Source organism: Chaetura pelagica, unplaced genomic scaffold, assembly GCF_000747805.2.
Source record: "Chaetura pelagica isolate M959 unplaced genomic scaffold, ChaPel_1.0 scaffold534, whole genome shotgun sequence".
NCBI classification, from domain to species: domain Eukaryota; kingdom Metazoa; phylum Chordata; class Aves; order Apodiformes; family Apodidae; genus Chaetura; species Chaetura pelagica.
In genome coordinates this window covers 2,366-14,567 of record NW_009953065.1, presented here as the reverse complement: position 1 = coordinate 14,567, position 12,202 = coordinate 2,366, and the positions used below count along the sequence as shown (strand labels likewise).

At 37.5% G+C, this 12,202-nt stretch overlaps 1 protein-coding gene across 1 annotated transcript in view; it reads right to left on the bottom strand.

Moving 5' to 3' along the window:
* Nucleotides 1-11,943, bottom strand: part of HBP1 (HMG-box transcription factor 1) — a 13,542-nt gene extending 1,599 nt beyond the window's left edge. Inside the window, exons 1-9 of the mRNA XM_009996772.1 lie at nucleotides 11,756-11,943; nucleotides 10,428-10,662; nucleotides 9,413-9,545; nucleotides 8,502-8,613; nucleotides 8,269-8,381; nucleotides 7,776-7,932; nucleotides 7,098-7,242; nucleotides 4,424-4,753; nucleotides 544-685 (exon numbers count right to left, since the gene is read on the bottom strand). Coding sequence (XP_009995074.1) covers nucleotides 544-685; nucleotides 4,424-4,753; nucleotides 7,098-7,242; nucleotides 7,776-7,932; nucleotides 8,269-8,381; nucleotides 8,502-8,613; nucleotides 9,413-9,545; nucleotides 10,428-10,662; nucleotides 11,756-11,924 — 1,536 coding nt within the window. The 5' untranslated portion in view covers nucleotides 11,925-11,943. The remainder of the gene's footprint in view (nucleotides 1-543; nucleotides 686-4,423; nucleotides 4,754-7,097; nucleotides 7,243-7,775; nucleotides 7,933-8,268; nucleotides 8,382-8,501; nucleotides 8,614-9,412; nucleotides 9,546-10,427; nucleotides 10,663-11,755) is intronic.
* Between the last annotated feature and the right edge of the window lie 259 nt (nucleotides 11,944-12,202).

Here is a 12,202-nt window from a genome sequence, read left to right as displayed (position 1 = left end):
TACAGAAGAAGTATTACCTATGGTTATTTATTTTACAATTAAAAGTAATGATTAAAGAGATTAATGGAAAAAAAAAATGTTTGCTCCCTCAGTAACTTAATATATACTGATATAAATTATGAGTAAAAAAGAGAGAAAATGGTAAAAAGCCTTTATTGAAGACAAAGGAATTACTGAATTACAACAGAGAAGGATTTTGTGAAAGCTTAAGTGTTTCTGAGGGGAATGGACAGCTGTAACGTAGACACAACCTCAAACTCAGTTACATCAAAAAGGCCACGTGCCCTTCCTCTGCATTTCACAAGCACAAGCTGCTTTGCAGTCCAGCAGAATTCACAGAACTCTGTCAGAAAACAGAGACAACCCTTCCTTGATCTGTCTCCTGCCAACTGTCCCAAAGCAGGCTACACAACACAGGGGAGTACAACCAACGTTTGGGCTACCCAGAAAGAAGCAGACAGCCGAGTTTATCCTGAGCAAAAACCTCTGCAGCTACCGTAGGAACTCATTTAAGTGCACAATGCAAACAACTGCTTAACATACGGAATTTGTTCGTTTTCGTTTCCAACAGTCGGGATTTAAACGCTTCTGTTCTTCCGCCAAGGCCTTGGCTTCCAGTGTGTACATCCGCCTCTCCTCGTTTTTCATTTTCTTCCACCTGTCACCAAGTATCACACTTATGGCTCTGCAAGATAAATGTTTATAGTACAGTCAGGACAGGGTGTTAAGAAATAGCCTCATTTTTTTCTATCCCGGCACTTAGAGAAGACAAAAGTTAAATGTACAAATAATACAGAAGAAAAAACTGTATCTTTTTTTAATATTCACATTTCTGACTATCTTTCTGTACTTCTTTCAACAGTTGAACAGCTGAGGCTTCCATGTATGCTGAGCACAGGTCAATGCACATTCTAACATTCCAAAGGTTGTACATTTGAATACACAGCAACATCATAAACCAGCAAAAATAAAAACACCACCAAATGGTAACTCAAATTTGTTTTTGTCTACTTCTGTGCTAGAAGATCATATGACAGATTTGCTGAAAATATGTTCTCTAATAATTAGGGCAGTGATCTGAACATGACCTCAGCTAAACAAATACTTTATAAACTGCAATCATGTCTATTTGAGAGATGTGTTTAGCTTCCTCCACGTTTAATCCATACGGGGTAGAACACGAGTGGGCAGAACACACTGGTAAATTCCTGTTTCTATGCAAAAGAAACCATTTGTTCTAACACACCCATCATCATCTCCAGAAGCTGAATTAATTGCTTTTTCCTACTCTTTATAAACATGATGCCTTTTGGACAGTATTTCCCCACATTATCATGCCATATTGCTTAACTGCACTCCCAAGTGTTACATCAATATTCCACTGAAGCTTTAACCCCATCCTTTAGCTGAGTGAGACTCTCGAAACAACAGCTCTCCTGTCAGTGACAATTCCTGCACTATGAGGAGATGTGCTTTGCCTTCAGACTGCAGCCATGAAAGGTCAGTGACCAATCACCTCTAAGAAAAACAACCATGTATGTACAACCAAGCACTTTGCTTTATGGTATTATAAAGTTCCTTGCTGGCAGCAAAGCTATTCAGACTGCTTAAGAGAATCCAGAAGAGACAGGTCTCATCAACCATTTCCTCAGCATTTCACATACAGCAATTCTGATGGCGTTTCTATGCGATACCAAGGCACTGGATTTTAATCCTGCAAGACCATGTAGAACCATCCAGGCTTGCATGAGCTGCAGAGCACTCGGCACAGAAAGAACTCCACTGGGGCTGCCATTAAGCCTGTGCTGTCATGCTCTGGTGACTCCTCAGAGCAAACTCAAGTTGCAACCAGATCCCATCAACATCAAAGCCATTTTCATAGCCTGTCTCTTTAGCAATGGAATTTCTAATTTTATATTCAAATTAAGAACCAGTATCTTTGATCTGTCATCAGAAGTAAATACACACCAGTTTAATTAACCATTTTTTCATGTTTTTTTGGCAGTATCGAGAGGCAAATCAACAGCACCAGAAACCTGCCTGGTTTTGGTCACCAGGTGGTACTGGGTCACTCACACCCCCAGGAGGGAACATGGTGACCCGGAGAGCAGGTTTGCTGAGAAAGCCATTGCATTTATAAATAAAAATGTACTGTGACATCTTCAAATGCAAAAATACGTATGTATTTTAATATCTCAAGAGACAATACTGCACTGAGGCACTGAAAGTGAGTACAGATCTGTGTTTTAAAAAGCATGAAAAATCTAATGCAGAGAAATACTCCATTTATCCATGGAAATACTTCTACGAGCAAATCACTGAGACTGAAAAAAGATAAGTGTCCTGACTTAACTGAAACCTAATTATCTTGACTAGATGAAACAAGAAAAAACTGACCCTACAGCATCACTGCTTTTTGGCAGTGCTGCATACACTGCCTCTGTCCTCAGAACGCTGGTAGGATGCCTGACAACATTTTAGTGACAGGCTAATGTGCAGGATGCAATACCTTATACTGCAGCTGATTCAGAAGAAATTGTCAAACAGTAGTTAAGAACACCTCAGGTTTACTCAGAAATTATGTTCAGCATGAACTAACACTGTTAATGGTTTAGGTGACTTCATCTTTAGAACAGACACTACTCCAATTATTCAAGTGTTTCTGAATGCCCAATCAAGTCCAACTCTGGTTACAGTGAGAGCATCCAGAAAATAAACAAGTGCTATCCTAACACCAATTTCTCAAGTATAGTCTTACAGTCTACAGTGCTTTTCAGTATCATGTGAATGTTGACTTGTGTCTTCAATGTTTACAGCTCACTATCTTGTTGATCTGGCGTGAGCTATCTGGTCTCAGAATAGAGCAGTTAACTCAGTACATCTCAAGTTCTGTCCTTTCAAACATGTGTAAGAAAAATAAAGTAACTGTAGCAAACAGAAAAACTCCAGTGTACAGAAATGGGTACTATGTGTAACCAGCCCTAAGAGCTATTCTGGTAATCTGAAAATGACACATACTTGCATTCAAAACAAGAGTTGCCTCTGAACAGCTGAATTAATAAATGCCCCAGCAACAGTTAAGCAATAGTAGCTGAACGCCTATAAAATCAATCACCACTACCTCTTATGCTTTCTTCTGCACTATATTCTGCACATATTTTATGGAGGTCAAGAAACAGCATCCAAACGCATCGCCTTCCTAATGGGACAGTAAACAGTGCACTCTGAAGCTTATTTGTAACTTTGTCATCATTTTTCTTCAAGGTAAACCTATTTACTGAAATATTCAACTTACTTTCACACCCAACCAGCTGCAGCTCCAGTTCACTGTATCAATTTAAAATCAGCATTTTAAACATATAACCATCATAAACTTTCCTAGCTGACATTCTGCTTGCTTTCTCACTGATGCAACTGAATTTGTAGGTAGCAGATCTGTTTCACTGAAATTACTATAAACATTGCAGAACATGATTGCCAGGACACACAAGGCTGGCTGGGATTTAAGGATGAGTTATGGTTTCTCAGCACCAGTTACAGCCTCCTTACTAGAACATTATGAAATATCCAAATCCCTCAAAGGTCTGTCATCTTTAGTTTCTACCAGATTTAGTACTAGGATTTTTCTGTGATAGCACAACTCCTAACAGTGACAGTTTTCATAATGTTAGATTCCTACAAAATGCGATTCTCTAAGATCTGTGCACATTCATGTGGTTTATAGTTACATGTGCACTAAATATTATTTAAAGCATAAATGTAACAGGTATCTTTATAAAACAATGTTTAGACATGAAAGTGCATACAGATAAAAAAAACAACACAAAACCCTTCTCCAAGCACAGTCATGTGACCCTTCCTGCAAGTTTCAGTAGATTGTTCAATGCCTTCAGGGTAAGCAAGTCCTGTTTGGATTAAGATCTTTCAGATACTCTTAACAATCAGAACCCTGTTATTTAATATGATACACAGACTCAGAATACAGAGAGTAAATTCACTGAACACTATGCAATATTATGTCAATTAATTAGAAGAACCAGAAATTTCCTTTTTCCATTACAACACATGAGCAAAGTGCCTGGTACTTCTTCCCCATGAACATTCCCATCAATATAAACAAAGACTGTTGTGCATTTGTGACTCTGCTGTGCACATATATACATATGTCAGTTGCTTTACCCAAATGCTTTTGCAGAAGGTAGGTTTGCAAAAAATGGCTTGTGTCTTATTTACAGAGTAGTGTAAATATTTAGTCTGCCCATAAATTAAGCTTTGCATCAGCATCTTTCATAAACTTGTTCTTAAAACAATGCACACACATTTTATTTCAAATGCAAAATTTGGTCCACTTAAATTTAAAGGTGGGGCACAGATACTCTGCTAGCTCACCAGTAATTATAAAATGACAATATTCCACCATTACCTGTTGTCTTTCCCTGGATACATCTGAGTATATTCAACTCTGTATTTTTTGGCAAAAAGCATGAAGGCATTCATTGGTCTTTTGCACTTGTTTGGAGAAGTGGCACTCACAGTACTTGCAGTCCCTGAGCTGTGGCTCTTGCCAGCTTTGCTGTACAAAGAACTGGAGGAAAGTTGGGATGATGCAGTAGACACACAGTTTTTACTACTGCTTTCTGATCTCTCAGCATCTTGATTGTTTGATCCTCCACCAGAGAGAGAGGCGCGGCGCTGGCGAGCCATGCTGCTTAGCACATAAACTGCAGAGGAATCCATGGGTGTAAAATCGTAACTGCAAGAAAAAGACATATCATAAAATGAGCAAGTAATTTCCACGTAAAATCCTTAAATAGCTGTTCACTCTTCATCTGCACTACAGTTCTAGTATTCTGGTCTCTTTTGAACTGTGCTTAATGCAGAAGTCAGTGGGAAAACACGAGAATTTTGGCAGATGAATTTGTATTATTTTTCTATGTGATGGTGGACTGCAAAGTTGCAGGATCTGCTGTGCACTATCAACTCCCCAGCTGTATATAAATCAATTATATACTGTCTTCAAATTTCATCCTCTTTTGAAATAAGCTTCTTTCTGCTTCTGTCCTTAGCACATATAAATCTGGTGAGTGAATGATAGGTACTGAAAGGGACAACTGATGTTGGAAGAGTAAGTGTTTGGTTCACTTGCAAATACATACTAATTACAAATATAAGCCAACTAATTTAAAATTAATTCTATTAAATATGCTACTGTATAAATAACTTCTCCAGGCAGTTAAATACCTATTATTTTACAGACAAAAAAACTGTTCCAAGACCCATGACGTTGCATACTATTGATTCACAGCTGACAAACGTCTGCCCTCTTGTGACAAAAATGTGGGATACCTCCGCATGGCAAGGTATTTTAACAGTTTAGATGAGCTGTCTCCGTAAAATGTAGACCTCCAAATGCTGAAAACTGTTGTAATGCTTCAGTGACCGACAATTACAATTAACCTCTAATCACCTCAAAAGAAGTTCAACCCCACAGACTACTTATCATCTCTAGGTGTGTGAAGATCAGTCTGAGAACCACGGGCTATGCTGTCTTTAGAACACTCCAGGGGCAGAAAACACTTGTGAAGATGCTAAAACTCCATCCAAAACACTAAGTTACCACCACAAAATAAACAGAAGATGTATGTAACACTGAGACTCAGCTCACCCACTGATCAATGTGGCTACAGTTACAACATATGGCAAAATAAAAGCTCTGAAGAGATCTTTTTCTGAACACAAAGTAGGACTACTAGTGGTAAGGAAACACCGGCACTGGCAGCCCAGCCCCCACCTGCAAAGGCAGCCCTTTTTTTTCTGTGGGTGGAACCCAAACTAAGGACAGAACCTGTCTCCAAAGGCTGTCTGCAAAATCCCTTAGAAAAGTCAAAAGCAACAAAGAAGGGATAATACTGACAAACTTGCAGGCAAGCACACAAGATAAAGGACCTGTCTGTTCTACAAACAATCCAGCACCCTCTCTATTCCTAATCTCTCTCCCATAACATAGCTACAGGATTTTGTTTTTTAATTCTTCTGTCCTGTTTACCACAGCTGCTGCTGAATGCTCCTTTCTCAGTGACTTACTCCCTTGTGCCCAGAGAGACAAGAAATTTAAAGTGTGCAGGCAGTACTGAGCTGGGCTGCAGGATGAATAAGGAGCCATAAGTAAGATGTAAATATAATTATTCTAATAGCTCTCTACATATGTAGTTCAGAATAAGGTTTAATAAAAAGAAAACCCAGACAGCAAATGAGTGAGGACAACCAATTTTAACTCACTGTCCCAGACTGAAATAACAGAAGAGCTCCTGAGGCTTGAACTGCAAAGAGCATTTTAAATTTATTTTTTCTCTTGTAAAAAAAACAAAAAGGAACTGGACTAAGATGCTAAAAAGGAGATACCACCATAGGAGAAGATGAATTCTACTAAACACAGAAATGTCAAAGTAGTATGGAAAACCTTCGAGTAATACTACTTCCTTATGATCTCAGAGTATTTTATGTTGGATATGACCTCTGAAGGTTACCTGGTTGATCCTCTTGCTCAAGAGCAAGGCAAGCCTCAAAGTTAATCAAACTTTGAAGTTAGGCAAGTTTGATGTATTAGAACAGAATCACAAAACGCAGAAAATAAAAAAAATAACTATGGAAGCACTGTGATCTAAAGCCATAGCACATGCATTAATTACAAAGAAACTACTCAGATAATTCAGATACACAGCTGCATATGAAGCACAAGTCAATAGCTAGCAGACAAACTATTATGGGAAAACTGTACTAAGTTTCTCAAGCATAATCCACTTTACCTGAGGAATTTATACAGATATGTACTTTTTTACTGCTTTACCTAATCTGGCTTAAAATATCACAAACAGGGGCTGGAAAGTTCTAGCACTCCAAGATACTACTTTGCAGCTTAGCAGAGCACATAATTCCAAAGCTTTCCTAGTATCCAGTCTTCATTTTTCCCTCTCATTTATATAGTATTACCAAAAGTATTCTCTCTTTGCTCTACATAACGCTTCAAATTCTTGTAGACTTAAGGTGCCTACTCATTAAATACAAAAACCACTGAGGCCACTTTATCCAAAAGTTACCTTTTAAATGTATCAAAAACACCTGAATCATCAAAGTTAATGGCATCAGGGTGTCCAGGAGGTAGACACAGATCTCCAAGATGCATTTCACAGCATGGAATGCCATGCTGTACCACAGTCAAGCTTGGATAAAAAGATGACCAACCTGAAGTGGTAAAGAGTTTAATTAGACAAACGGCCAGACAATCTCTCTAGTTCTTACCTGGAGCAACCCCTACACAATATCATTTCATAAAAATGTTCAGATGTTTCTGTTTCCCAAAAGGAATATCAGAAACACTTACTCAGGGAATTCTTACTGGAAATAGTTTACTTTTATCTCAAGTAAAATCTCGTTCTAACAAAAAAAGTAAAGAAAATGGAAACTTTTATCAACAGAGGTTCCATGTTTAGCAAGTGAGGAAAGTCTCTCTTATCTGCAGCTTTCCTTTCTCCCCCCAGTTGTTCTGTTTTCCTGAGCTCCATTTATATACTTGATTGAATCTTTCTTTATGAGACAAATAGAATTTCTGTATTTTTACAATTTTGTTTGTGCAAATTCTGGATTTCTTTACAAAGGTAGTAAATTTTAGCACCAATTTTATCTGTTTCTTGAGCAACATGGGCCACCAATAAAATCTGCAACCACTTTCTAACAATATTTAATATACATCCAAGCATACTTTTAGTATTTCATACCTTTATTTTTAACATAAAAAGGATGATCGAGTCTGCATTCTACTGTAAGCAAGCCATCTTCCACTGTGCCAGGATCAAAAGTCAACTTCAGCACTGACTCACCAAAGGAAACGCTTTCTTCATGAGAAATCAACTTCAAACCATCAGAACCATAGCCCTGTAAATATATGTACAGTTCCAAATCTTTCCCCCAAGAGAAGCATATATCTCTGTATCCTATGGCTGTATATTAATTGTCGTAGGTTGTATTAAAAAAATATCAACATTCTAAGCGCTCTCACTAGCAAGTAATAAAGACTGTGTAACATTCAAAACATACTTAGATTATTTCTGTTCAATTGCTTTATAGCAAGATGCTAAAATAGTACAGTGATCAGCTCTAGACAAGTATAAATCTGCCCTCCTGAGACATTAAATAAAGACACAGGGGTAACATATGAAAAAAAGCCTTTGCTATAGGTATTGAAATGAATTTATGAGAACTAACAGCTACCTTGTAAGGGCTCACTGAGAGATTCTCCTCTTTTCCACAGCTTTCAGATCTTGCAAAATCTTCAACATCCTGCCATTCTTTATTGTGCCCTTTGTGAAAGCACAAACGAGAGCCTACCAGATTTTTTCCAGTAAAAAAAAAAAAAAAAAGGAAAACGTTAATGTTATGTAAAAAAGTCTATGTTAGAAAAAAAGACAAAACAAAAACTTATTCCATGATATATGTTATTTTACCTTTTAGAAAACAATGCCAAATGGTTGAGGGCCAGGAATGGCACCATCCTAAATCATCATCATCTGAAAGCGATGACATGCAGAAAATGCCAGATTCGGATTCACTATTTGCCTATTAAAAAAAAACAAAACAAAATGGTGTTGATATCTTAGTGAGGAAAATGTTAGGGCTGCTCACAATGTCTTTAGACACATTCTCCTATTTGCATCTGTGACATCATTTTGCCTTAAATACTAACAGGAATTTAACATGAAGACAAAGATTAAAGGAATGCAGTAGTTGTCCATAGAGTATTTTAATTTCCTTTGCTTAAATCGTGCCATCCTGGAATTTTTGGGTTTCATTCTCTGAGATTTATTTGTGCACCTATGGATTATCTTATGCTTAGGTACAAGCATTTTACAAGCTAACATTTCTTGGTTACCTACAGCACCACTCAAAGCCGATGTTCCTCTATGGTCAAACTAATGGAAAGGCACAGAACCAAGTAGGTTCTAGATAAATTGTTGGGAAAAATTCCATGTCTTTGACAGACAAGCTTCAGGCACAAATTCATACACTGGAAAGGGAGAAGCAGGACTGACAGGTTTTGTGCCTCTAAGAAGAGATAGTTCTGCACTTCCTTTTTGTGTCAGCAAACAAGCTAATAATATTTTAAAGCTTGGTCTAGAATGAACTACAAGAGAAGCAGAGCTTTCATAGAATATTTCTTCAGAATAACATGGACTCTGTGATGCAGCACTACAAGCTTATTGTGTTTTGTAAAACAAAAAGTAATAGAAAATCTACCCCAAATTGAAATAATAGAACCAAACAGTTTTAACTTTTAAAACTAGTTACTCTTTCCAAAAAGCTTACCCAATTACTCATGCTCCTTTATTTATTTTTAAAATGTTTCAGAACAACTCACCCTTTCATGTCTGACTGGTGTTTCATCCAAATCATTCTTGGAGAAGTTAGGATCATTCTTTGAGGATCCTGGTGGAGGACGTGCATAGGAATGTAAACTTTTGCTTGTAGCTATTATGTGAACAGGAGATGATCTACAACAGAAAAACCTTCTTTAAAATATGTTGGGTTAAAAAAACACAAGACCTAAGCTGCTATTACTCTAAAATGCTTTTATTTAACAAATATTTCTGTTTTCATGAACTGAATACCAAATTAACTTCCCACACAGGACTATTCAAATAGGATGATTAAAGGGTGCAAGCTCAAGCAAAGGGAGTATTTAGCATAACTCCTGCATAGCTTCTATATACCACCCAAATGACAGGACTACCTCCACATCAGGATCTCCTTCTCACAATGCTTAGGTTTTTACAAATATATTTAAGGGACTATCCAATTTCTAAGAGTACCTTGCTGTTGTAAGGATTAAATCCCAACTGCAATACTCTTAACAGTAGGGCATTTAATTTCCTTATTATAAATCTAAGACCCAAGCCATACAATAAAAGGTGAAGCCCAGAAATTTCTAAAATCCCACATTGCTTTACACAGCCTTATGGAATTTACAGATCATATACCTGAAACAGTATCAATAAAAAAATACATTGCATTAGATTTCCAATTAGCTCTCTAACAAAAATATCTAAAGTCAGTGCACTAGGAAGTATTAAAAGTTTAAAGTAACAATTTTAATTTTTCATCTGCTGCTTCACATGAGGTAAATGCTCATTGATAAGCTTCTGTGGTTAGGCAATGTCCTTATGCCATGCTACCTCACTCATGGCTGCCAATTAAGCAGCTTTTGAAACAGGCTCTGAAATGAGGCCTGTGCGATCTTCTGTAGAAGAATAAAGTTACTATCTAGAAAGATAAAAAATAGGGCTCCAGTTCAAAGTCAGAGAGTGTGAAGAGTAAAAGAGAGGAACATAATATTATAAATCTTAAAAGTTCAATATTGAAATTAACATCAGCACCTGTTATAAAAAGAGCACTGCATCAAAGGACTCTGAGGGCTCGTGGCTATATTTGCTAGTTCTGTCAACCAGTTCACCCCATTCTCACAAGAATAAGCACTTTCTGAATTGCTGATTGAGGTATGTTGGTTCCATGAAGGCCTTGAACATTCCTGATGTGAAACATCGGCACCAAGCTGAAACAGTGCAGGTGGGGTAGAATCCGTCTGCACAGCCTGGAGTTCAGGAAGATCATCTACAAACAAATACACAAATTACCACAATTATACCCATTGATAAATTCCAGCTGACACCAAAACCTGCAAATAAAAAAATCAAAGAGGAACGACAATGAAGTAGCTGATTTTACTTTCTCGTATCACAATTGCCAACATTGCACAAATCCCATTCATAATACTGACAAAAAGACTAATCATCATTATTTCTGCGGCAAGTTGTACATTCAAACAAGCAATTTAAGAAAAACATTAAGTAACTAGAAATGTATTTCTGGTCTAAAGCTTTTACTACACTGACTAGTTCACACCGAATTGTACCGCCAAATTATGCAAAAGTAGCAACATCTGTCATTAAAACACTGAAACATTCTACAAAAGGTCACTAAATTAATTTGTGCTAGCAAGTGTGACGCTAAAAAAATAGCAACATCACAAGCTGTACAAGGTAAAAGCAGGAAAGTGGAATTAAGTAATTGGGAAGTCCTGAAAGCTGGGTATACAGCCTGGTAGAGTGAATTCCTATCAATAATCTACACATCTCACGTGTTACACAGAACAGCAAAAGAGCCCAGCTTGTTAACAAAAGTCTGTTACAGGCTCTCATGTAACTAAGTATTCTTAATCACTCCATTACTTCAACTAAATGCGTTAATATTTCATTGATTATATCAATACTTTCTAATATACATGCTATTTTTCTCCACTACATAACAATTTAGATTCAATGTTTCTCTAGCCCAGAGATGTTTCTCTATTTGTAGCTGATCTAAAGCAGCAAAATTTCCCTGTAGGAGGGGCTCTTCAGCTTTCCATGTTGTTCTGCCAAAAAAAAAAGCTCCTCTGGAGACTAGGAGCAGAAATTTGTAGCTCTGAGTTTAAGAAGACATTTAAGTCAACAGGCCAGTGTGTCAGAGCTGGAAATAGGTCACCAGGAAATATGACTGCAAAATAAGGCTTTAGGATGTCACAGTTCAGTGTCTTATTCCCTGCCCTACTCAAGTTAAAACTCAGTAATGTCATTCAGTCAGCTTCCAGTAATGCCACTACAGAAAAACTACAACAAACTTCAGAATTTGGCTTCTCCTGAAAAAGGCAAGTCATGTTACTTACCAAGTTCCATGTGTTCATCACCAGATGCATATCCAGGAGAAGAAGGAAGGTTTTCATCACACTTCAGCAACTCCAGTGACTCATTCATCCCTGAAGTTCTCTTGTCCACTACCAGAAGGAGTTTCTGAACTGCATTAGGCATTTGATTTGTCTTCACTTCCCACACCATGTTAGGATGCTCCAAAGTATCTGACTTTAGAAAGACAAAAGTTAAAAATCTGTATACATATAAACAGTTTTAAATTGCATCTGACAGGCCACTCAATTACCAGAAGACTTAAATCATGCATTATCTGTTGAGAATCACAGTGTAAGTTAGCTTGAAAGAGACCACCAGAGATGATCTGCAATACTCCCCACAAAAAGCAGAGCCAATTCTGAAGTGAGATGAGGCTGCTTGGGACCCTGGCCTCTTGAGTTTCTAAGTTTCTTGAAGGATGACTCCCA